Genomic DNA, 25930 nt, shown 5'->3' on the forward strand with positions numbered 1-25930 from the left:
GGGGCCTCAAACAAGAATGCACTCAAGGACACGATTTTTGTAACCGTGACTGATGCATCCCAGTACACTGATAACGTTCCAGTACATTGTGAAGGACTACGGATAAACCAGCAGAACCGAGATAAGGAACCTGAGGAATCTACAAATAAAAATCTTAAGAGCCCAGGAAAGACCATATATGGGAGAAAGACTCAGAGTTCATGGAAAGGACATTAAGAAGTGGTGGTTCAGAACCACTAGGGACCAACAGAGACCACCAAAAGACCTCATGTATGCAAGCGCAGTTTGCAGATACTTAAATGTATTCTGTTTAAATTCCTACCAATCATTGTAACTTAGATTGCTTAATCCTGAAACTTTTGTGTATAAATATGCCAAGAAAAGCGGCCTTAGTTGTGGGTGCATGGGCATTAAATCCATCCGTACACACAACATAAAGGATGCCTGCTTCTTCATACTACATTGCTGTTAAGAGGTTTCTTATTCCCAATTTCGGTTGCACTCGAGGAGAGTGCAGACAGAGGATGAAGCTGAAGCTTGTGTGATGCTCCCTCTGCAGGAGAAGCCCTGAATGCAGTATGGTGCAGACCCAACCCTGCAGTCACCTGATCTGGAAAAAAAAAAAAACCCCAAAACCCAGATTTACACTCCATACCCAGAAAAAAGGTGAAAAAAGAACCCACACAGCAAGGATCATGTTCCAGAAGGAGCTGCCCTGCATGGTATTGACCCTATAGAGGAGGAGCTCCACTCTTACTGTGTCATTCAGTTCTCTGCTCCTTTGTCAAGGTACAGCTGTCAAAGGCTGAGGGTACATCTTTAACCCAAATTCTGAACTTCCCACTATAATCGGGGCACATGAATTTTGTAGAAGCCACTGCAAGTCTAACTTGGCCTTGTCTACTCTAGAAATGTGGAGCTCATCCATGCAGATTGTCCCCAGTAAATGCATCAACACTACTTTGAAACCACACTTAAATGAGTGTTTCAATTACAAATAAAATTTTGACTTATTTACATAATCTTCCATATTCACAGCACAATACATTCCTCACATACAAGTTTTTATTAAGCTTCTCACATGTAATTAAGCAAATATACTACATCTGACATGCTAACAAGGTTGTCAGGAGCCAACTTTTTTCCCCTCCAGACATCTGTAGCAGTTGAAGTTCGATGGATTTCACATAAACGTTTCAAAACTTGTTTCCAGTTCTAAGCACAGTGATAAAACATTTGCCAGAAGTTCTAACCTTAATGACACAATGTGCCAGAAACATACAAAATACAAGAAACTGGAAGAGCACATCAGATAAAGCAACATGTAGGAGAACAGATCTTGTAAAAGGACTATGTTGCAGTATGACACGGTGCACCTCAGAACAGATTTCTGGGGTCTTAAACAGGAATAGGTTTGCTAATGGTACAGGCCTTTAACACAAAAAATAGTGTAGCAGATGCTTCTGATGGTCAGCCTACAAGGGAAGCAACACTAGCACTTGAGAGCAAGTCTCTTGATGCCCAAAAAAGAACCACTTACACGCTCAGGCTTATTTTTACAGTCCATGCTTTATCAGTGTAAATGTGCCACCACCATGTGAATTAAGATGAATCTATTCACAACTGATCAAAAGTTCAGAACAGCATCTTACCACACTAACGTCATACACAAAAAGCAAGACTGAAAACGTTGTTGTAACTGAAGCAAACCAGCACTATCAGGCATGTCGCTTCCATTTGTGATGGCCAGAAGTTTCCTAGGTGGATAATCCACAGACAAATCTGTAAGTTTTACATGTTACGTATGACCCTATCCACATCTGTTGTACGAGGAACACACTCACAAGACAGTGTGTTCCTACCCCTGTGTGATCCCGCTATAAGTAACTTGTTTAAAGGCTGCTGAAGCAGCGGTCCTTGCTTTAGGTGGGAGTGATCCTCCTATCTGGTGTCCCGTGCAGGCAACACTTAACTGAAATAATCACAAGGGAGTGGAGTAAGAAGCTCCAGTTTGGCAGCAGCAGTAGATTCATAATGATTAACTTGAGCGGTAGTTACAGATCCAGAGGAAATTATGTATCTACAGTATATGTACAGTATAATTAACTTCTCAAAAGAGTTTTTTCATTGCTATATTTTAAAGGTTGCCTTCAAATTACAGATAAGTCCTTTAAATGCTTGAAAGGCATAAAAATTCCCCTTCCCACACAAAACCCCAAACAATGTATTTTAGTTTCAAAAATATTTTGAACTCACAAACAAGCTTGGTATCAGTTAATCTGGTAAAACAGCTACGTGCTAAATAAAAGCACATCTGGTGGAGGGAGAGCGCAGAGAATGTTACAGGTGTGCTTAGTTTTTCCTTGCAGCATCTGGCAGTGGGTAGCAGGACAGAGGAAGGAATCTCAGTGGGTCTCCTCCTGTGTCTGTTCTGCAATAGTTTCTGTGGCACTGGCGTTGGCAGCAGAGTTGAGGACTTCTCCAAAGTCTCCCCCGGCAGGTTTGCTTCCTCCAACTTTAGACTAGAACACAAGAGATAGCCTCAACATAAAACAGCAGTTACTTGGCATATCAAACACACTTAGCTGTGTAAAACCAGTACCTCTGCATGAGGAAGTTAAATAACTTTTCAGCAGAGCAGCTTTTCCAGGACTGGGCTACCTTCACCATACTTGAGAGACAAGTGTTTAAGTGTCATGAGGAAAGCAATCACCAGCAGCAGGTTAACATCACAGTCTCTCCTCTCACTTTGAGATACACAAAGCACGAAGCAGCCCCAATTCCAGGGAGTCTGAAGGTTGACACACCCTCAGGTAAAAATGGATACAGGCATGCAGCCTTTCAAGCCATTCAGGCTTTGAAAGATTGAGTTAAAACTCACTTCTGCATTGCTCAAGAAAGAGCCTTGAACAGTTTTCAGTCTCAACAGCAATTCCCAAGATGTTTAGCGGAACATAGCAATGATTTTACTTCCTCCAGGTAATGTGTTTGCTTTTTCACTTCCCTCTACAGCATACACCCCATGGGATGGGCAGGAGTCATGCCAACTCATTTGCAAGGGAATACCCAGTTCCCCATGCTGTCCCTCGGATGCTTCTCATCCAACCCAGTGTGCCCATGAAAAGTCAAATCTGCCTCCAGTTACATGTATTAGTTACTTTTAAAGAGATTTTTTTTTTTTTTACCTGGAGAAGCTACTGATGGTTGTTTCTGGCACTTGAGGCTTTTATGAGTAAATTTTATAAGGTACAAAGACCTTGTGTATTTTATGCCAGAAATAAGAGCAACATCCCATGGTATACTACCATGTAGGACACCAGTGCTTAGAAAGGCATGGAGATAAAAGCCTAGACCATTCTGGATACATACCAGTGAGTGTGTTATGCTAGCTGTTTGTGCAGGTTAGCTCACTGTTAGTGCTTCTAGCTAAAGGCATCCAAAAAGCCCATTTTTTATTCTCAAATCATTAGGTAGAGAAACCACTTCCACAGTATTTCAGAAGAGGTCATCTAAGCGCCTTCAACAGTTCACCAATAACTAACAAACAGGCTACCCAGAGTCCACTTCAGTCTTTTCTCTAGATCCACAGCTCCACAGTCACCAAGGTGTTTTAGTAATGCTTACCTTCAAACTTTCAACTTTTTCCTCAAAGGATTTGAAAGTAGGAGAATTTCTAGAAAAAATTAAAAAAAAGAACCACAGAATTAAAAACATACCTGGTTAGTCTGTAAGTATCAAAAAACAAGCAGACAAGTTGCTTTTTCCAATGTCAACGTAAGTTTTGTTTGTTTGGGGTTATTTATTTATTTTTTTTTTAAGGGTAGCCTAAACCTAGTTTAGATCTGGATCTTCCCAAGGATGACAAAACCAGAGTTGCAGCTCATTTGTACCTCTGACAACTAAGCATCGCCAGGTGCAGCAATAGGATCTTTCATCACTAGCAAGTATTTTAGGTTTAGCTTATCATTCCCAGTGATTTCAAATGGGTTTATGGCTTAAAGGATTTGTTCAGAAAAGCTTAGTCATCCCTTCTGGTTAGCCTACTATGTTATTGCTGAAAAAAAAAAAAACTTGTCAGAGTTTTTCACTTGTTATAGGAAAACCTGTTTAATTTAATAGGCTATGTGTTCAATTAACAAAATGTGGTTCACAGTGGCATTTTCTGCTAACGTGTTAAATTTTAGGGAGACTCCCCCTTACAAGTGCTGGAGACAGCTGTGATTACTAAATTATAAGTTCTGCATATGAAGGGCACAAGAGCTCAGGATCCTCAATGCTGAGGGCCAGTGCATTATTTATTGGGGTCAGAAGAGTGGCTTAATACTCCTACTAGCTGTCCCTGCTATTTGAAGTTTGTGCAACAGCTTGTACACCTCTTCTGCCTTTATGCAGCATGGAAAATGCTTGCTTCAGTGGACCGAGACTATGGATTCATAGCAGACTCAAAAAAACACTATTATATACAGATGAAAGATGGGAGAGTTGTGTTGTTCTGTTTTGTTCTCAAAAGATGTATCGAGCTTCCCTTCCCCTCTTTGCTTGGTATTTGTGTAGGTCACTCCCACATAGCAGTACTCTTTCATTTGGGAAAGCACAGTAACATATATATCTCAAACCAGATTCTCTAAGGAAATAGAGGGACACAGTGCCAAGCAAGGGGAGAGAAAAGGCAAGCACTCCAAGTCACCAAGAGACTTTTTGTGAGTATTTTTAATTCACTTTCATTGTTCTAAAACAGATGTTAAGCTATTGCCTGTTAAATTTGGAATCATTCAGTAGCATTACATTTCTAACGGGCAGGGAAAAGTTATCACACTTCTCCAAAGAGCAGGAAAGTGCACTTGGCCACATTTCAGATCTGGATAACCACCACTATTATGCAAAAGTAAAACAAATTTTACCCTATATATTAGTACAGAAAATCCATTAGAAAGTTGGGTGGTTTTTTGATTTTGTTTTAAACCTATGTTAGTGGACTTAAGTTCAATTTAACACCATTCACACATGAAAATAAATAAACCCAACAGCTGGATTATGCATACATTACCTCATAATAGGCATGCTAATTGAATGTTGTATGGAGCGTATACTAAATGCCAGCATTAAGAAAAAAGAAAGAGAGAAGTTAGTTTAAGTGATAGATAGAGAACAGATTGGCTCAGAGAGCTGACTTCTGAATACTATCTGGTAAACAGCCAAACAGTCTTACATGGTTACTGCTTGGTTTTGCTTGTGAAAATTGCTTAGCCATGCACACACGCAAGTACAACAGAGCAAAAGCTGCAGCAACTTTTTTTCCTTTTTAGAAAGATTCAAGTGCCATGCTTGTTAGTCCATATTCTCCTTAGCTGCAACAGTGTCTACTCAAGCAATGAGGGACATGCTGCATTTACAGTTTTGACAATATCAAGTAGAAAGTGAACACTCAAGAGTCTTTCCAAACAACTCCTCTTCCTACTGAAAGAATTATTCCTACATTCAGAAGGCTTCCATTCCAATTCAGTGTAAGATTTCCATACCCATCAATACAAAATCTACTCATCGATATAAATTACCTAGCGAGGGCAGTCACTTTAATCCATATTCAAGGTCAGGTTTAGGGTTGGTGCAGGGAGACAGTGCTAGTTTCAACCTTCTTCTGAAATCCATGGAGGATTTCTGTAACTTGCCAGCATTGCTATACCATTACTGTTTCTTAGTGGCAACACACATGTGCTCCTAGTAGGTGAATGGATATAGATTAAGGAGCTTGCAAATAACTTTGTTTGTAGCTACAGTGTGCTGGGAATCAGCTACGTGAAGGCCAAACGCTGTCCTGGCACATGTCACTAATGCGTGGCCATGTTTCATCCCTTTCCCCAGCACCACTTCTGCTGTGTTTCATCCTCACAGGCAGTCTGGCTTCCACAAGCTCTACCAGAGAGACAGAAGCTGGTTGTCTTCCGGAGCTCTGCGATGGGGATTACTGTGGATTCTGGTCTTGCATGTGCCACGTTTGAGTACAGAACTAGGCTGACACTAACTAGTTCTTTGTCCGGTCATGCACAGCCACTTCCCCTCACACTGCAGGAAGTGCCTCCCTGCAAGAAATTTAAGGCTAAAGAATGAAAGTTACCTTCTTTGCCCCACATACATTTACAATCTGTAGACCTCCTCACACCAAAAAGCAACAGCCTATGGTGTATTTCAGATCTTTTAACAGGTGTCTAGGGAAGTTTATTTTAATCTCATAGAGATCATTTAATGGAAGAACTATTCGTACATCCGTGAAGGATTTACTTGCTGTTGTACAATACACTTATGTATACTCAGTATCCATTCTGCAAAATGCCACAATAAGACAGTATATACTTTTATCACAGAATTATCTGGTTTGCAAGAGAACTGGATTAGATAAGTGCGATTGATCTTTTTGTAAGATAAAATTGCCTGTTCTACAAGTGGTGCAAAGAAGCACGATTAAGCCTTGAAAAGCTTTACAAAGAAGAAAACTTGTGTTCCTTGTCACAGATGACAGAACGCCACATCAAAGCACTCGCTCAGCTAGGCCATCAAGTTGGGCGGTTTGAGGAAGAGAAGCACTTTTTATAACCCACACAAGCAAACTCCTAGCTTTAAAGAGAATATAAAACAAAAACAGACACAGTAAGTTGCTCTCAAGCCTTCCATGTATTTTGTAACGCATTAAAAGCTTTCTTATCCTTTACATGATTATTTTTATAGCTACTGCATTTCGCATTTTGAAAATGCACAAGGAGGTATGCCAGTGTCTCCTGTCTGGAAAACATGGGCTTAAGAGTGCATAAGCACTAGTTATTTGCTTTTGTTATTAAGTTTCCAGCTGATACACGATGATATTTAGGAGGCCATGATCATATCAGATTTCCAAAGCAAGCACAGAAAGTGATTCTGCAATCTCAGAACAGGGCAAAGATGAGGACTTCTGCTCCATAACATGCAAGCAGTGCAAGAGGAGCTAAGTGCAAAGTCATGATTGCTCAGAAAATCTGCCCAGAGCTACCGCTTGGTACTGCCCCTGTTTTGCACGTAATACTGATGTTGCCTACACAAGGATGGCTAGCTCATCAAAAGCTCACAAGCTTCTTATAAAGGAGAATAAAGGTATTAAGAGAAACCCAAGAAGGAACAGAGTTCGTTTTCAGCATAACCAAAAACAGAAGAAACAAAACAAAACGGAAGCAATAATACACTGACTTCGCACTACCAGTCCTCTCTCTCCCTCTCTATTTTAGTACTGAGTTCACAGCTTCACCAGCTTTCGCAACTCCCTCCAAAATCACTTTGCACCACAAGAATGAAGACCTGCATGAGATATTTCCTGCATGGAACATGTGGAAATACTCCAGCACAGAAGAAATCATGTCATTACAGCTGAGAAGTCCCTAAGCTAAAAGAGTACAAGAAAAGCGAAGCCAGGGGGAAGAAGCCACTGAAGAGTTTAACAGAAATGCACTTGCATATTCAGTATTTGTTCAAGTACGTATCACGCTTATCAATCCTCATTTCCAGGAAAGAATCTGGGCATCTAAAACCTTCTAAAGTTCATACCTGTCCAGTCTTAAAAGTAGACACCACTTGGGCAGTCACATAACCCTGGGACCTGAACTCAGTTTGAATCCCATATGAACGTTGTCCTCACGAAAGCAAAAACTCAAAGGTTTTAAATCTGCTGTTTAAGTGCAACCAAGACCTTGAAAAGCATTAATTATTCCCACTTATTTTTCTTTTTTCAAGCCCAGCTACCTTGAATTTCCATGGCCATGATTCTCCCCAAGAAGCACACCAACAGCATGGACTCCTCTGTTACATTTCCTCCCAGTGTCCCAGTTTCTGACAGAGTACTCAACACCCACCTAGCCACTAACTTGATTAATTAGGACACTCTCAAGGTATCACATTCCTGAAGCCAGAAGAAAGCTATGAGTCTGTGCTTGTCCTTGTTAAATGCAATAGTCTAATGCTTGTAGGGGAACACCATAGCCCTAAGGGAGAAAGGTGAACCCTGTTAAGTGAATAGCCGAGCTCTGCATCTGAAAGGTAGAGAGACATCTTCAGGCTCCCTTTGTCTTACTGATGCTAAAGGGGAGGTATTTTGGTCTATTCTTACACTTGAGCAAACTAAGCCCACTTCAGAGTCTGAGTTCTGAGAGAGTCCTGTGCTGCTGCTCGTCTCCTCCCCAGGCACTGCCCTGGGGCTACAGCTCCCAGTCAGTGTTCTAGGAGACAGATCCCTACTATAGGGATCCTACTGCTGTCTGTAGTAGTGAGAGAATACAGAAAAGATGAAGCCAGACTCAGAGGTGTGCAGAGATGGGATGAGAAAAAGTGGACAGAAGTTGCTACACAGGAATTTTAACTACTGGAAACTTAACATTGAATATTTGCTTAGGGTGGGCAGATAAAAGGCAATGCAGACAAGGTAACTAAAATGCTCAGTCTCAGAAGCCACTGAAGTAATCAACTCAAAGATAAGGACTGTTTTACTGGACAAACTGAACAGAGAATGAATAAACTATTTTACATTTAGACTCTAGTGATTTGATTAGTCACAATGCTAAACAACCATTGTCTACACACAAAAAAGGGAAAAATTCTACTCTGTCAAGGCACAAACGCTGTACAGACAAGGAGAAGGAAGAATTCTGCATGCCATTGACCTCAAAACCATATTCTGTCTCTTCACAAAACCCTGCAGAATCATTTTAACAGATTTGTAGAATCAGAGAATCATTAATGTTAGAAGAAATCTCGAAGATCATCAGTCCAACCATCAACCCAACACCACCATGCCCATTAATCCACGTCCCAAAGTGCCACATCTACAAACTTCTTGGTGACTCCACCGCTTCCCTGGGCAGCCTGTTCCAATGCTTGACCACTCCTTCAGTAAAGAAATTTCTCTTAACATCCACTCTAAACCTCCCTGGCACAACTTGAGGTCATTTCCTTTCAGCCTTATTGCTTGTTACTTGGGAGAAGAGACCAATACCCACCTTGCTACAACCTCCTTTCAGGCAGTTGTAGAGTGGTAAGGTCTCTCCTCAGTCTCCTCTTCTCCAGACTAAACAATCCCAATTGCCTCAGCCAATCCTCATAATTCTTGTGCTCCAGACCTCTTATCAGCTTCACTGCCCTTCTCTGGACATGTTCCAGCATCTCCATGTCCTTGTAGTGAGTGGCCCAAAACTGAACACAGTATTATTTGAGGTGCGGCCTCACCAGTGCTGAGTACAGAGGAAGGATCACTTCCCTCCTCCTGCTGGCCACACTGTTCCTGATGCAGGCCAGAATGCCATTGGCCTTCTTGACCACCTGGGCACACTGCTGGCTCATATTCATCTGTCTAGCAGTATCCCCAGGTCCTTTTCTACCTGGCAGCTTTCCAGCCACTCATCCCCAAGCCTGCAGCATAGCATGGGGTTGTTGTGACCCAAGTGCAGGACCTGGCACTTGGCCTTGTTGAAGCTCATACAGTTGGCCTCAGCCCGTTGATTCAGCCTATCCAGGTCCCTCTGCAGAACCTTCCTACCCCCGAGCACATCAACATGCAGGCCCCATTTGGTGTCATTTGCATTCCTTTCTTAAAAGGAAGAGAGACTGATGTTATGTATTCTCAAGATTTCATGTTCTGGAATAGTTACCAGGTGAACATGAAGAAATATTTTTCCTGACATTAATAGAGATTCAGTTTTACATTAACCAACACCAGAGGAAAAAAAGAAATTATCTGTTAAAAAAAAGAAATCTGTCTGTAAAGAAAAAAACTTATTTAAAGATTTTAATGAAGACAGTCTGACTACATGCTTAATTTCAGAAACAGTTCTTGTGCCCACCTTACCTAAAGGAATGTGAAAATGCCTGTAGTCTGCACAATGCCAGAGTAAGCATTAAAGAGAGAAAGGGAAGTTCTGATAAATCTGAATAAAAATAGGTAACTGTGTAGCTGTACCTCAGTGTTTTGTCACTAAACTTCAAAAAGCAAGCAAGAGGTTAATGGCAGCACTTTAAAACAAAGGGCTGATTTTATTACACTGTTTTCCAATGCAGCAATATTCTGTTAGAATGCATTAATTTTTATTTGTCTGATAACTGAAAAATAAGTTTGATCCACTATTCACAAGTTACAAGCAGAGATAAGTAGTTGTATTTGTTCCAGTAGTAAAAACTACATAATCAATGAATTGCAAGCTATGCATATAATTGCACTGCATCCAGGAAGAGTTTTGCATGCAGCTCACAATGGTGCTAAAATGACCACCAAACTTACCTAATTTGCATGAACAGCTGTGTCATTTGACACAAAGTCAAAACATGTTGTATACCAATACTTAAGACTTAGAAAGTGCCAATAGTCTATTAAAGAGGTAATAAAATCAAGCCACTGCTATGAGGTAGAACAACTTACAAAGAACTAAAACACGCCTGAAAGGAACCCACACACAAGACAAAACAAACCACAACCAGTTAAAGACATCAGTCCTTTAAAGGTCGTACTCCACAAGCTGAGAAAGTCAGGAAACAGAAGTGACAATCTATGTGCGTCTCACAGAGGCAGGCAGAGATGCTGCCACCTGCAATCCTACCAGAAAAATAAGAGCAGCAGTGGAGTTAATAGCGTATGTTGCTTCTCTTGCATACATGAAATCCACACCACAGAACTCTTCTGCATCAGCAAGGACACACAAGCAGATTTCGCAGCAAGTCGCTCTGCACTCCTAAAACACGCTGAGGGTTCTTTATAGATTAACTTTTAGAAATGCTAGGTATGTTAACAGCATAAGCTTATTTCAGTGATCAACTACTTAAATAAAAGACGCAACTACTTGAGAAAGGCTAAAGAAACCTACCTGACATCTTCAAACTTCTTGGTTATAACTGAACCAACAGACGAAAAAGCCGCAGAAGCCTTCTGACCAGCCTGAGACAGGGTTTCTGAGGTTTTCTTGTATCTATGTTCAAACAAAATTAAGTCTGTAGCTATTTTAGTAGAACACATAAGGAACTTTTTAGTGTACATAAATCTGTATCAAACCCAGAGGTATACTTCAACTTTGGAGTCAAAGGGACAAGCTACTTAAGACACGATTTTGAACCACTGCAGTTCATTCCTTCTGGCTTCAGCATCTCTGCCACCTCAGACTTCAAATCAGGTTCCCCAACACGCACCTACAACCCCACTCCCAAAACAGATGTTTTCTGCTACTGTAGGACTTAACTTTGTGCTATCTACACTTGCCTCATTTCACAAGAAGACAAGTTTTAGACACAAGAACTACACAGTTTTTACCTCAACAGTTCAGACAATCATCGTGAACTGGTACATACGCTGTGGTTGATGTAACATCTTGCCAGCTTTTGGTAATGTTCTGCCTTAGTTCCTGTAACGAGTTAATCCCCAGCTTTCTCTTGATTTCTGCTAGGTGCTTCTCTTTGGCAGCTAGCACTTGTGAGAGCGTCTGGATTTCCTCTTCCACCTGTGGCAACAGAGTTAAGTTAGAGTTTAAGTTAACAAGCAATATACTCAGCCACTTAACCATGTATTTATTAAAACAGCTACTAGGCATCAGTAATGAGAGGGCTAACACATTTTTAATATTGCCTCTAAGTTGTTTCTAAATACTACAATAAAATGGAAATCCAACATAGTCTACAACAAGAGCTAATTAGTGAGAAAGTAATCTACCTGCAGCTGGCACTGTTGCTGGAATATGTACAAGGAAGTTGGTAACTAGAAGACTATACAGGCAGAAATCATTACCTTTAGACAACGCTAGCCTATGTGAAGATTAGTCAGAGCTGGGACAATCACCAAGCCTGTACTCTTCCTCCATGTCAGGAGAGAGACCCATGTATGACTGATATCAGGAAGCTAAGACCACATCTGATCTATACACAAGTTTTGTCTCCTTGCTTAAACAGAAAGGTTCTGGCTTAAGCCAGCAACTGCAGACTGGATCCAGCCACCAGAGCAGGGGCAGAAATGGTGGCAGACTGAGCATTAAAAAAAAAGCAAACAACAGCAGCAACAAAAAACCCAAACACCAAAAAACTAGAAAACTGTATTTTGTGTACTTCCTTCTTTACACAAATAGTCACTTAAGCCTCTCACAGAAGCATGACCAGACCACGATCAGAGATGTCAGAACAGTTTTATGATGCTGTTCTGTGGGCTGCATAAATGTGACAGAGGTAGTAAGGCCATATGTACAAAGGCATACATCCAACCCTACTTCCTCATCCAGACTGGACCACTCTACTTTAGAGTGCATCAGGCTGCCCACTCACTGAAGCTACTCTGAGGAAGTGCCACTAGCTCCAATGCTTTGTTTTGGACCCCTGTCCAAAGTCCAGCATGACATACCTTAGCAGGACCAGATTTCCCCCACCATCTTCAGCTGATTGGTATGGTGGGAAATAATACTCAGGACTACCAAAACTAAGACTACATTAAATGTGCTTATTTCACAGCTAACTTTCATTTGCAAACCATGGGCTTAAGTTAGTGTCTTTTATTAAGGTCCTAAAGTCACACAGGGCTACAAAAGAAAAGAGATTGGTGATTTAATGAAGCTCGACTTTGACAACTTTTGAAATCCATGTATCAACCTTGAATATTTGACTGTCCTTCAATTAGTGCTACTTTAACTCATTCTTAAAATTCTACTATATGAACTACGGACAAGAATAGTTACATGGTTAGACATTAGCAAAATGGTATCTGCATGGATACTACTGCGGAGCATCCTTCATGAAAATAACAGCTTTAGTTAGTCCACACCAGCTGCGAAAATATTTGGGTTTGGCTTCCAATCATGTTCTCTTTGACAGCTTATTTACCTCCTTCTCACTTGAGGAAAAAAAGGGTTAGGGACTTCTGCATCTTGATTTAAGATCTGTACACTCAGCACTTCTAGCTCAATTCCCTGTAGCTACAACTGGCTGTTCTTTTCTCCTTGACACCTTCTCTTTCCATCCCTGCAATACTCAGGAGTGCCATACCCAGCTTTAGACATTCACAGAATAAACGTGCAAAGCATTAACTGTGCGTTTAAGGGCAGCATTATCCCAGATTTTCATTCTCAAAGCCAGTTTAAGAGCTATTTGCAGAAGATTTACCTTAGCAAGCTCTTTTCTTAGCTCATCCTGCTCTTCTTCTGAAAGTGTTTCTGCCATTCCAACTGTAGCAGCAGCATCCTCTCCAACCTCAGGTATGGAGTCACTTCTCAGCAGCCCTTGAGGTGAATAAACCATTAAAAGTCAGATGATCACGTCTGTCAGATACCTGATGTTAATATACAGCCCTTTTGTGCCAGTGCACAGAAAAACCTGATGAGAAGACAACAAAGCCACACTCCCAGAGTACTATGGTATAGAGAAAACCTGAGGCATTTTACTGGCTGTTTTGTTCTGTATTAAAGCTCAGTATAATGGCAAATGCTGCAATGATAGTAGACTGGAAACATGTTAGAACAACACTGATGGAAACTACTTCGATAGAAACCAAGGTGCAGAATGCCACATCCCAACCAGTGGTTCCCCACACAACCTCAGCCCAGGAGTCCATGCGCTTTCTGCTCTCTATTGCTTATGCAACACAAACTCTGGAAGTGCTCAAGACCAAGGCAGAGGCTCCCTCCCTCCCTGCTCTCTGGATCAGATTTAAAAATGCTCAGCACACTGGGAGCAGTCGTGGTGAGAAGCAAGCTCAGCGACAGTGGAGAAAAGGGTTTCTGCATCCTGTTGATCCTCTCTGATCCCAGTAACAGGGACCACTGTGGCTGGAAAGTCGCAGATACCGTGTAACTAGAAGCAAGCTGCTGTTTTGCACCTGGACATTAGGACAGATGAGAAGCCCAGAGAAGGAACTCGTGAACAAAAGGTTGTCACTTCAGACAACGCGGTGGAGCACTGAGAAGGGACTGATGAGCATGTGCAGCCACACATACTGCGGCCTCTTCCCCTTCCAAACCCAGAAACCAAAACTCTGCCACCTCTGTATGAACCTCAAACTTCCCTGTGGTCTTCCTCACCTTTCACCTTCACAGCATCAGGGAAAGGAAGAACGGTATTACTTGTATTACTATGATGTGCTCACTTTAAAGATTCATTTCTTCTTAGTTTTAGTGTTTGCAGTAAAGATCACTTTAAACACCTTTTAATGCAACAAGTATTTTCAAGCAAAATATTTCCCATTCTGAATCTCTGCAGCTGACACTTAAACATACAGTTTGCCAGAATTAAGGAATCCTGTTCCAATTTGCAAGGAGACCAGTTTGCAGAAAGACTGCATGCTGGAATGGTTATGGATTCCCAGAACTAATTCTCTATTCAAGAGGTAAAGTAACTTTGTAGAGAGTAAAAACCAAACAAAATCTTAAAACAGAAGAAAAAAAATCAGGATTGTTTGTAAGGAGAGAGGGTGAATGTGTATGTACATATATATGTGTGTGTATAAATATATATATATATCTCTGAAGATATATAATTCAGATAAGTTCAGGACGCATTATTGTTCCTTTACTAGTCACTATAGTAATTAAACAGATAAAATTCGGTCCTCATTTTAGCAGCTTCTGATGGCACTGCGCAATATCATTTGGTCTGGGAATCCAAAAACTCATTTGAGCGCAATGAGATCACCACTGTGATTTCATTGTGAGGCCTGGTATCAAACAGCTACATCACAATCAACCGACAAGTCAGGGTAAAAAAGAACCTGCGAGTCTGGTTAGGTAGGTATTGTATGAAACATTCTCCTAGCAGCTGTCCAGCCTAAGAAAAGAAGAGGCCTTGCCCTTGATCAAGTTTCTGAACTCAGGAAGAGCTCAGTTCCACAAATTCTTTCCAAAATGGTATGTTTTATGGCTGTATTTGTGTCCAGAATGTTTGTCCGCTAGAAGCACACTGCCACACAGGCAGAACATCTGTATATGGCAAGTTACCACAGAACACACAGAGAAGGAAGCACACAGAAAGCAATTGAAACCTCATTCTGCTCCTGTTGATGAAATCTATACCACATTTTCCCAGAAATTTACATCTATCTTCTACATAAACATAATGTGTTTCCTACAGATTTCTCAATATGCTATTTTCTGGCAGGAGTCTAGAGTGGGGAAAAAAAAAGGTTTGAGTCTAATGCTGAAACCAAAGCACAGCACTACAGCACTGACCAGGATTACAGCTCATGTCTCACAATCAGGTAATATTTTTTTTAAACATTAACACATTTCCTTTTCTCAACATCAAGCAGTTAGCAATTTTACAAAACGGTATGGGTATTCTTGTTTATGCTGTTCTTTAAATACACGTACCTGAAGGAAACCCAACAATTTAAGCTGCATTTTCCCCTGCAGCTCTACGACCCCCAGTATGCTGACCTCCGAGTCTTGACCTTGTTCTCCATCTGCAGCCCCTTCAGCACTTCTCAGTTGGCAAAGCCATTCAGACTGTTTGTAAGCACCAAAGACCACGCTGACTCCTGAGCATCAGCACACCCAGCGGAGAGTCTGTTCGGTCTGGTTATCAAGAGTCATCTGGATTATCTCGCCAAAAATAGATCAAGTGAATCCAGCAGTAGGATTTAGCTCCATTTCAAGTATGCAAGCACCTTCCCATCAGTCTTTATTTTGGCATCTCCCCTGCATCCCCTTTTACTCATCATCTCTGCTCATTTTGCTCCCATTCCCTGGATCACTTCAACACTTGCAGGACACAGGGTGTACCTGTGCTACAGGATGCTGTGCTAGGCAGCCCTTGTCTACACAGGTAAGAACCCACAGACCTCCTCAGTGGTGTGGCTACAGCCCAAATACACTCCATGAACAAGAGCTGACAGACAGCAGGATCCTGGCTTCGAGCCAGCTCCCTAAGGAAGAAGGACAGCCCACATGGGATATTTCTGGGGGGAGCAAGACAAGAAACCGGGGAAACAGCAGTCATGGACAGATGGAAATGCTTCAGCTCAATCTGTTACTAAGAGAGCATTTCTCACTTGTGGTTGTCTTTGTTCACCCGCAGAAACGTTATTGGCTTCCAACTTGTTACCTTTCACTACTGTAGTGCTCTAGCATCTTTAGAGTTGCAAAGGACTTAAAATTCAGTCGTTTGGCACTCTGACTGCTATAACCAAGTTTAGCTGAACATTTCGTGTCTTAAACTCCTAAACAGAGTAAAAAATCTGGTAGTAAAAAAAACTGGAAAGAGTTATCTAGTATTGGGAAAACCTAGCTAGTTTTAAGGTCAGTTTTTAGGTGACTCTGTTTCTAAGATTAACATATTATCCTAGCAGTTCATTAGATCTCCTTAAATGAACCACAAAAGGACACAAAGAAGTTGGTTGATTAGGACTCCACAGATCACATTCAAACAGAGAGCACTTAAGCACCCACTGCTCTGCCGCAGTAGGCAAAGAATTCGAGACACTCAACTTACACTCAGGTTTCCTGGTTTAGAGGTTGCTTTGTTTGGTTCCAATCCAAGTTCAGGCTCTATTTCGACCCAAACTTCCTACCACTTTCTGGCCTTAATTCAGAGATTAGCAGTAAATATCAGCCCTTTAAGGAAGTACCAGGCATTTCAGCAGCTTTTGGGGCAGAGGAGGGTTAGCCTTCATAAAGCCTTATCTTTAGGCAGACATACTCTGTGTCAGACACTCAGGATGTGCATATTTGGCAATCACTATACAGTTGGCAGAGCTAAAGAAAAGAGTGTGCTTGTTAGAGTTCAGGAGAACAAGCTGTTACAAGATTGTAAGATCACACCAACGTTTGAGTAATGTGCAGTGCTACAGAGGATATTTATTTTGCAATATATGAGAGATCAAATTGAAGTGCTTCCCATTTATCTCAGTGAAGAAGCCAAAGCAAGACATATTTCTTCAACTCGGGGGAAAAAAAGCTCTTGGGCTTCTCTCAAACACAAATCATATATTCATTCAAAGTGAGTGAAAAAGGAAGAAAAACCCAGCAAAGGTTGATGCTTATAGTGATGCATAGCCACCAGATACAAAAGGCTGTTTCTCCCCTTTAGAAGGGATGGGAGATGCAATAATTGCAGCAGTGAAAGCTCCACTGCTCCCCAGAGCCCCCCAGCTCATCTAGTTCAGAGGAGCTTGGTTTAGTTCACACAGGTGATCCCCAAGGGGTGCATGTTTCTTTACAATCTTAAAGACTGAGCCTAACAACAACAAAAAGAAATCAACACCTTTGTAACTTTGCCTTGCCACACCTAAGTAGGGCAGAGCTTTCTATATTTTTAATTACCCTGGAAGACGGCATCCAGCAGCATGGGATGGAAAGTGAAAGGGAAGGTGGTCAAACCAGAGTAGTATGCACCGGGAGGCACAGCTGTAGTGTTCTGTACAGCACATCACCAGCCAGAAACCAGCGGGGTTAAGCTCTAGGTGGATGCTGCTGCAGCACAGCACGCAACAGCCGCTTCCTCAGGGGAGCACAAGTACAGTTACTATCTGCAAGCATAAGATTTACAGCATTTTAAATGCTAGGTGGAACAGAGTAAAGGTTTTAGAGGGCATTTTTGCTCATCTGGGATATTTCTAGTACTAATGCAAGAGCAAATGTTAGACTATCGAGAGCTCTGAAGTCATACTGAGCACCCAATTCCTACCTCCTCCCCAAGAAAGCTAATACTCAAACTAGGCCAATTACTTCAGTCTTACAGAAGTTGCCCTTTTGTTCCTCTTTTTCCCCCCCCCCCCCCCACTTTGTTTTCCTTCAAGTAGTCTTTCCACTGAATTAAGAAATAGCAAATAATGTCAAGCCGGTAAATGCAAAGCACATTAGAGATTGACATACTGAAGCTAATAAGCTACCAGAGTTAACACCAGGTCATCATCTACTTTCATTTAGACTTGTGTTTCAGCCAAATTTTATAGATTCTTTTGAGAAGTTCCTTTTACAGACAGTAATCATTAAGCTTTCCATGCAGAGGTTTTGAAAGAGAAAGAGCGGGAAGTTACCAGACTTCGCCAGCGTAGGTGATCCGGGTGGAGAAAGGTTAATGCCAGGCGACAGGTAAAGGTAGTTTCTGTTCACTCCAGCATTGAAATCGAAGGGCGATTTGTAATCCTCAAACAGATCCATGCCAGAAAATTCAGAGTGCACAGCCACCCTCTTCGTCCACCGAAGCTTTCATCCTCACTTTCTGGGGCAACCCAGACAGCAAGAGTCAGAAACCCTCCGTTTCTTCATGTGACGCTCACTGCACCTCCTTGCACAATTCAGCTCTCTCACACCTCTGTTAGATTTGATAGAGCCTTCCAGCGAGTGATTTCTTAGCCATCTTGTAGGTGCTGCTGTTTACATGGCACAAAGTTAAGTTCCTGTAAATTTGTAACTGGGGCTGGACTTAAACAGACCGTTCCTTTAGCAAACATTCACGGTGCACTGTTCCTGGCTTCTGGAAGAGTCCTGGCCCTCTGCAGAACTGCATCAAGAATTTTCAATCATTTAAATAAAAAAAGGTCAGCTGACTGCAGCTACACCAGGATATCCTTAATCTTCTAGGACACAAAAGGATTACTAGCCGTAATCTATCCTATATACCATCTGTGTAGGACTTTTTCCCCTGATTAATGGAAAATTCTGCGTGCATAACCATTTCTCCAGTTGCTTCCAGCACTGTAACAACCAGCAGCCAGAACCCGGTCTCTGTTGCCCAGGTATCACGCTGTAGTGCAAGCTCAGAATATGAGAAAGCAGCACTCGCCTCCAAAGGCTATGCTATAAACGTCACCTAGGTTTTTTAATGAATGTGCTAATGTGCATTGTGATTATTGCTCATGAGAATAAACACATCTGGGCACGAGGACGTTTTGGTTTTGTAAAAAAAAAAAAAAAAAACCAAAAAACTACTGAAGTGCACCACCCTATGCGCCTGGTGCTTCAGCCAGAGTCACTTAGAGCAGCCAGCTACACAAGGAACCGGTAACACTGGAACGCACTGTCCTGATGAAATGTATTTATGTTTTGACATGTATACCGTGAAGAAAGATCAACTTACATAAGCCATCTAACTTCATGCTAGGAGGGTTAAGATTCAGCCCTGGGAAGCAGAAGTGCTTCTTACCTAAAAGAGGCACTCAGCACAGTTTTGCAATGCTTCACTAGTTTGGTTTTTTGTTGTTGTTCCCAAGTCAGCTTCTTTCACTGAAAAAACAAGCTTGCTAGCAGTGTAGATCACCTTTACAGCAACAATTTTCTCCCATCCCCATGCCTTCACTTGGGCTCTCCACTGCTACCTGCACACTGAGGAGCATAATCTAATGGGAGCTGATCTTTTCCTCCACCTAGGAGTGATGTTTTAGACAGAGCGACCAGAGGCATTACACCACCCTCTGCTCAAAGCCGCAGAGGGGAAGGAGCCTTGCAGCACACCCAAGTCAAGCCTGGGCAATGTATTCCCTGTGGATGCGAGAAGAAAGGACCACTTTTGAAGTATTAACTTCCCACTGGCACTGCAGACAGCAGGCGCAGGAACAGACCTTCGGGCTGATTAAAGAGCAGCTCCTTTAGACTGTGGACCTACAGTGGCTTCTGGTGCAGACTACCCGCAGGCTCCTAACAATAAGTGTGGCAGAGCCTGAACCACAGGTCTCTGCTATTTTCTGAAATTTCTTCTTTTCCTTCTGAAAAGAAGGAAATATAACACTCCTCTCATTTCAGACACATGTCTGCAGCATCTGCCAGAAATACTCCAAAGTTCACCTGCCAAAGGTCAAAGCTTTGCTCACAGATTCCAGTTAAAGCATTCAGGGGCAGCAGAGAACTGTAACGTGGCTACAGTAATAATGTACTCTCTATTAACCAAGCACGCCAATATGAATAGCTGCCGGTTCTGCTTTGCAGCGTCTCCTGGTGTAACTCAGCAGACAGGGACTGCCTTCTGTGCAAAAGGCTCAGACAGTAGCTGCATTAACTGGATTAGGCAAAGTGACAACTTATCAGATGTGGCACACTGGAAGAGCTGGGTGTTTTCCACCACCACTTTAAAAAAAAGGCAGCAAAGCTGAGGCTGCACCACTTAGGACTTTTTCCTAACCCTGGAGAATCATTCAAGGTAGCACCAGTCAACAGTAGCAGGTTATGACATCTGAAAGTAGCTATTATAGAAAAATAACCCCTTAGGAAGATCTCTTCATCCCTGCTAGCAATCAGGAAAACCATTTCCTGGCCAACGGCAACTACCGGAGTCTACACTTATGGCCATTTAAAGGAAATTCCCTGCATTCAGTTTTACCCTGTACTGTCCATTTAAAAATTCTGATACTCTTTCTGCATCTTCATTGTGCCAGAGTTGGTTACAGGGCCCTGGAGACATCAGGACTGCCAGTCTGAGACCGCTGACCTGGCCTGTCACAGCTACAGACAGAAGCACCTATGAGCCAAACTCTTCAACACATCCTCAGTGTGGGCTGGAGAGACAAGTGCAGGACATAGCCCACCACTGGAACAGAGCTTTGGCTGACAGGACAGGCTTGCTGAGTTACAAATCTCAGTCTCTACTCGAGACTGAATTCTGCTTATGCCTTGCCTGAGCACGAGCCCAGAAGACACATGAGCCAGTACTCTACTGTCCTGAGATCATTGGCAAGAGAGAAGCTGTGCAAGCACTCCTTACTTCAAACTACTTCTTTGCTCAGATTAATCTATCTAGCTGAGTCCATACAGCTCAGTAGCTATAAGCATCTCCCAAACAAGCCACATAAGCACATTGGCCTCCTGCTCTCTTACCTGCAGGAGTTTACAGGAGCATCATTCCTGTCCTGGTTTGAGCTAAATAGAAATAATTTTCTATTTAGTGATTTTACTTTTCAGCTCAGTCTCTTTTAAGTGACTGAACTTGCTGAAAACTGGCAGCATGTTTTTCCCAGACAGCACTGCTAGAAGATATGCTCAAGGTCAGTTGTCTCATCATGGGTACTGTGTCTGCGCCTACAGGGGGGGAGCTGCGGACCCAAAACTGACCAACGAGGTATTCCATCCCACATACGTCATACTCAGTATAAAACCCAAAAGATCACGAGGGTCTTGTGCCTTTTCCCCTTTTCACCCTTCTTCCATCTTGGAGCCCTTCCATCTCAGACCCTTCTGTCCATCTCGATCCTGCAGAGGCCAAGGCCTGAGCAGAATCCTGCCCATTCGTCTGCTGCTGATCCTGATTTGTGTGTCCTGCATCCTGCTCCCACCTGCTGCTGAGTTTGGTCTGGGACTTTTCCAGTGCCCGGCTCCGCAGAGCCTCTGGTGATGTATTCGTCATTGGGGGGAGGGTGGGGGGAGAATTTTATATTGGTTTTGTATATATTTGTACATATTTGTATATATTTCATTATCTTCCTATTTACAATATTATTCTGTAGTATTGGTATTATTGTTTCATTAAATCTGTTAGTTTATTTTTCCAACCCGTAAAGCCTCTCTCCCTTATTCTCTTTTCTCTTCCCTTCTGGGGAGGGGAAAGGGGTTAATAGAGAGCGTCTGTCCAGGATTTAGTGGCCGGCCCAGCCCTAAACCACGACAGCTCCTCACTCATTCTCAGCTAAAAATCCTACCTGGTGATGAAGGAAGCTGTCTCGCTGAACAAGCTTCTTCTCCATCACCAAGGGATGTTTGATGGTCTTCACCCTGAAGCACAAGCCAGTCTGACTGTAAAGGGAAAGGACTGCTGTCCACCTCTTCCAAACCTGCTGCAGGACCACTTCTAGGCTACCTGTCACCTGTAACTCATCCACTGCAGTGAAGACAAGTACTCCCCTGCCAGCCAAAACAGTTTATTTCCTGCTTTGCCAGCAGCCTTTCAGCACATCCAGTGATTCAGGGCAGAGCAAGGCAGCACTCCCCCCCCCCATACTGCTTAAAGGCAATCTATGCCATTTTAGAAGCTGGTGTCTGAGAGACAGGCACCAAGGTAGGTAACTTCTGTCAAGGATGCTTGAACCAACTACCAACAAGTTCAACTGAATGTCACAAAGCAGCTCAAGGGGGCTCAGCAAAGCATTACCATCACAACTCCTACCATTAATCATGCTGTAATCTACTCTGTTAAGGTTAAAGAGTTTGCTTAGAGCTTTCCCAGGTAACTATTGAGCACCAACAGGCAGCACAGACTGAATGCGGGAATGAATCATGCAGGAGGGAACTTCCTGCACAGCCACAAGAGCCTTGAAGTTTGAGCAAACACTGTTGACCAGCCTGTCTAGCCTCAGACACGCTTCTTTCCTCAGGTACCACCTGCTACCCAGGGCTGCAGCTTCCACTCTGCCCCAAGGCTCTGGCAGCAATTTGAGTAAGGTAATATAATATTAAAGCACTTCTACCTTGTAAGTAGCTAAGCAAGGATAAGATGTTACCGTAGCCTTGCACAGAAGCTGCTTTTCCTACATTTAGGTCTAAGCATAACAATAGTTTGTTTATACATGAAAAAAGTTATATCCCTCTTCCCCTGTAGAAACCAAACCCAGCTCAAGTACAACTGAATACCATCTCTGGGCCCTGAAGAAACTCAGCTCTGTATTCATCAGTGTTTCATACAAAGAGTTAAATGCAAAATGGAAAGGCTACCACTAATGCCTTAGGATTGGTGGAATGCAGGGACTACCCTAGGAAAAATTCCAAACAGTACTTCAGATAAAGCTACATAAATGACCAATCCATAAACTCTTTGCCTAATCAGAGTTCTGCTGCTATGCAGGCACCTTCACCATCTTGGATATCGTGTGTTTGTGTCCTGTCTAAGCACTGAGATGCCAAACTTTTGCATCACAGCCCATACTTCTGGCAAGTCTACCATGACTCCAGTGCTTAATTCAGCAAGCAAAAGAGGATGGAGGGGAGATGAGGGGAAGAGCTTGTTGCCAAAGAGGTGGAAGAGGACCTTGCTGTTTTGAGAGCGTAGCAAAAAGATTCCCTCTCTTATTTCAAGTTCAGTTGCCAAGATTCAGCTGCCTGCTCAGCCTGTACCTGGATTGAATTTGCATCTTCTGCAGTCTGCTACCAGGCAAAGCTGGAGGCCTTCCAGAAACAGCAGCTGGGGTAAAGACTTCCAGCCAGGTCTGCCCCCAGCCCATCTTTCCCAGATAGGTCCCAATGAGGCAGCAACAGTCAGGCTCCTGTCCGCACTCCAGCTGAGCTTTATAGGGCATAAGCCATTTTAAGAGCTCTAAAGCTACTTAAACATCTTAAGCCAATCTAGGTTTTGTAACATCAATTTGATCTTCAAAGTCTTACCAGTTTACAGACAAGTAAAGCCTTTCAGCACCCAACCCAGGGCCTTAAAACTGCATTAAGAGAGAAAGATGCCATAAAGCAATAGGACAGAAGCCTAAACACTAAGCAAGCCTTAAATTAGTGCATTCATGCTCCTATTCCTATGTTGTGCTCTCTCCCCTCCCTTTCACAGCAGATACCTCTTCAGCCCCTGAGATTTGTTCATGACATGAATGGAGCTGCACAGCTACAGCAGTTGCTGAGCAGTAAGAGCACAGGCTTCTGCAGCCCTGTTAGTAACGGTCAGAAGGCTAGGGCTTAAGGGTTTAAGCATTTGCTGCCTTCTAGCAGAGTCCAACTCAACACCACCATATTAATCTCATTACTTCAGCCTCCCCCACATGCTTCCTCTGGACTAGCTCTCCCTAATGCAACAGCATTGTCTAGTACATTTCTCTGCATAGAAATATCTTCTCCAGCAGTTTACCAAGACTAAATAACACCTTCACTTTCTCATATTAAAAAAAAGAACAAGCTACCAACTTGTTAGAATGATCAGCATTCTCCCAAGATGTATCACCCTGCAACACAAAACACTTCTGCGTGTTACAGTGAAGGATTACTGGGCTGAAGTATTGCTCTTAAACCAAAGTCTCAGTCCGCAGCCGATGCCTGCCTTAGCGCAGGCAGCAGTTCTCATCTTTCCTCCTCCCAATCCAATTATAAACTCACAGTAATTTCCTGAGATCTTGTGAGAGAGCAGATCCATGCTCCAGCATATTTTGCTGCTAGACAAGCTGATACCACAGCAAGACCTTAACCCATTCCTATCAGGCAGAAGTCTTTGTATTTGCACAGGTTCTCCACTGTCTTTGGAAGGCATCTGCTCCAGCACTTACAAGACTTTTCTTAGGCACAAATCCCTCATTTATGGCAAAGTTTTGTGTCTCAGGAAGAAGTCAAAGCAGTCACATTTGTCCGCTCCTGCAATTAGAGGTGAAAAGCATTTCCAGCCCATGGGAAGAGACAGGCCAAAGGACGCAGCAGCCAGCACCCCAGAACCAGTGATCAGGTAGGGCATTGCACCGACTTTGGAGAAGTCAGGCCAAACTCTGCAAATACAGGGGAACATTTCCAAGTGAGATTAACAGAGTCAAAGCACTGTCATGTAGATTTGAGAGGAATGTATTCAGTTATTTGATTTCAGGTGCTTATCCCAGCTATGCTGCCGTTCTTAAGAGACTCTGATCCCCGGTAAGAGGCTGAACCTGCCAAAACCACTGGAGAAACAGTGCTGAGCTGCAGCCAGATGACAGAAAAAACAAGGAAGAAAAGGCTGTAGTGCAGATCGGGACTTTTTAAAACAAAGTTTAGTATGTAGCCTTGCAATCTAATTAAAAGCTTTACTCAAATGAGTTTGATTGGAGCGACTCCCAGCCTCACGCAGAAGACAAATCTGCTCTTTTGCACTCTTAAAGCAAACCTTCCTCTGTCCACGCTGCATCCCAGAGCTCCCATTTCTGAAAAGCAGCTCCAGAAAAGCCCACCATTCTCACTCCACCATCATCAGGTCTCACCATGAAAATGATACTGAAGTTTTAAGAACAAAGCAGATCTGATTACAGATTAGGCTAAATCAAATACTGTGATACCACCAAATAAAGCACTAATCTATAGTACCTCACAAAATCCATCCTTGGAGATACCCAAAAGCCATCTGGACATGGTCCTGGGCCACCAAGCTCTGGATGTCCCTGCTTGAGCAGGGGCTGTTGGATCAGATGACCTCAAGGGGTGCCTGCCTACCTCAATCATTCTGTGATTAATGGTGGCCGTACAAAGTCACGAGCTGCCCACCCAGTCCTGGTGAGCTGCCCACCCAGTCCTGGTGAGCTGCCCACCCAGTCCTGGTGAGCTGCCCACCCAGTCCTGGTGAGCTGCCCCTGGGGGGATCTGTGACCAGCTCTTCATCTTGTGAATTAGATTTACAAATACCTACCTCCTGTCATAAAAAAGTTCAATTTTCTCCCATCTTTCTAAACTGAGGTATGGACAGAGACCTCACAGGAGGCTTGGCACTTCCTCATACCTCCCCAGTGCACAGGAATATTACGATGACTGACAAGAAAGGCAAGAGCATTTACAGCATTAGAGACTACTTTGATTTTAGTTAGGAATCTGCAGGAAAAAGGTAGCTAACCAATCCAGTTGCATTGTAAGGAGGGAAAAAAGTTCTGAATTTGCATAAAAGGGACTGATGGATGTTTTGCTCACAAGATGAATGAACAACACCTTCTTGGGCCTGACATGTGATTCCAGACCTTTAACACAGAAGAAGCTGTTGGCAAATACATTTCAGAAAGCCATCCACTTGTCCCTGACCCCCCTTCCGCAGGAGGAAGTGAATGTGTGCCTCTGCAGCAGCACAGTTCACTCTTGTACAACAAAGAAAAGCTTGAAGGAGACAAATTAGCTATCACTGTCACTATGCTAAAGCTACCTTTGAGCGGAAGCCTCTCTTCTCCTCTCACCCTTGATTAAACAGAGCCCAGGGAAACCAGGCTGAAGTTAAGTGTCTGAATTGCCTTCTCAGGCTTCTCAATTTATTCTTCACCCACTGCTAAGTTTACCATCAGAAGACAACAAACTATGGAAAGCTGCATCTTGCCAAAACAGCCTTTTCC

The 25930-nt window shown here is 42.8% G+C and overlaps 1 protein-coding gene across 3 annotated transcripts; it reads right to left on the bottom strand.

Moving 5' to 3' along the window:
• Positions 1-1648: 1648 nt before the first annotated feature.
• On the bottom strand, positions 1649-18470 carry TPD52 (tumor protein D52). Of its 3 annotated transcripts, XM_010178669.1 has the most exons (8): positions 18002-18470; positions 13138-13253; positions 11347-11495; positions 10869-10970; positions 9860-9886; positions 5048-5089; positions 3625-3673; positions 2368-2522 (listed from the first exon to the last, which is right to left on the bottom strand). In XM_010178669.1, the coding sequence occupies exons 1-8, from the start codon at positions 18123-18125 to the stop codon at positions 2406-2408; spliced, it is 726 nt and encodes a 241-aa protein (XP_010176971.1). In that variant the 5' UTR covers positions 18126-18470; the 3' UTR covers positions 2368-2405. The 3 variants fall into 3 exon arrangements, with proteins under 3 accessions (XP_010176973.1, XP_010176972.1, XP_010176971.1); XM_010178670.1 differs by lacking the exon at positions 9860-9886 and having other exon boundaries at positions 2207-2522; XM_010178671.1 differs by lacking the exons at positions 5048-5089; positions 9860-9886 and having other exon boundaries at positions 1649-2522.
• Positions 18471-25930: the final 7460 nt, after the last annotated feature.

The sequence above is a fragment of the Mesitornis unicolor genome, unplaced genomic scaffold, assembly GCF_000695765.1.
Source record: "Mesitornis unicolor isolate BGI_N332 unplaced genomic scaffold, ASM69576v1 scaffold18852, whole genome shotgun sequence".
NCBI classification, from domain to species: Eukaryota; Metazoa; Chordata; class Aves; order Mesitornithiformes; family Mesitornithidae; genus Mesitornis; species Mesitornis unicolor.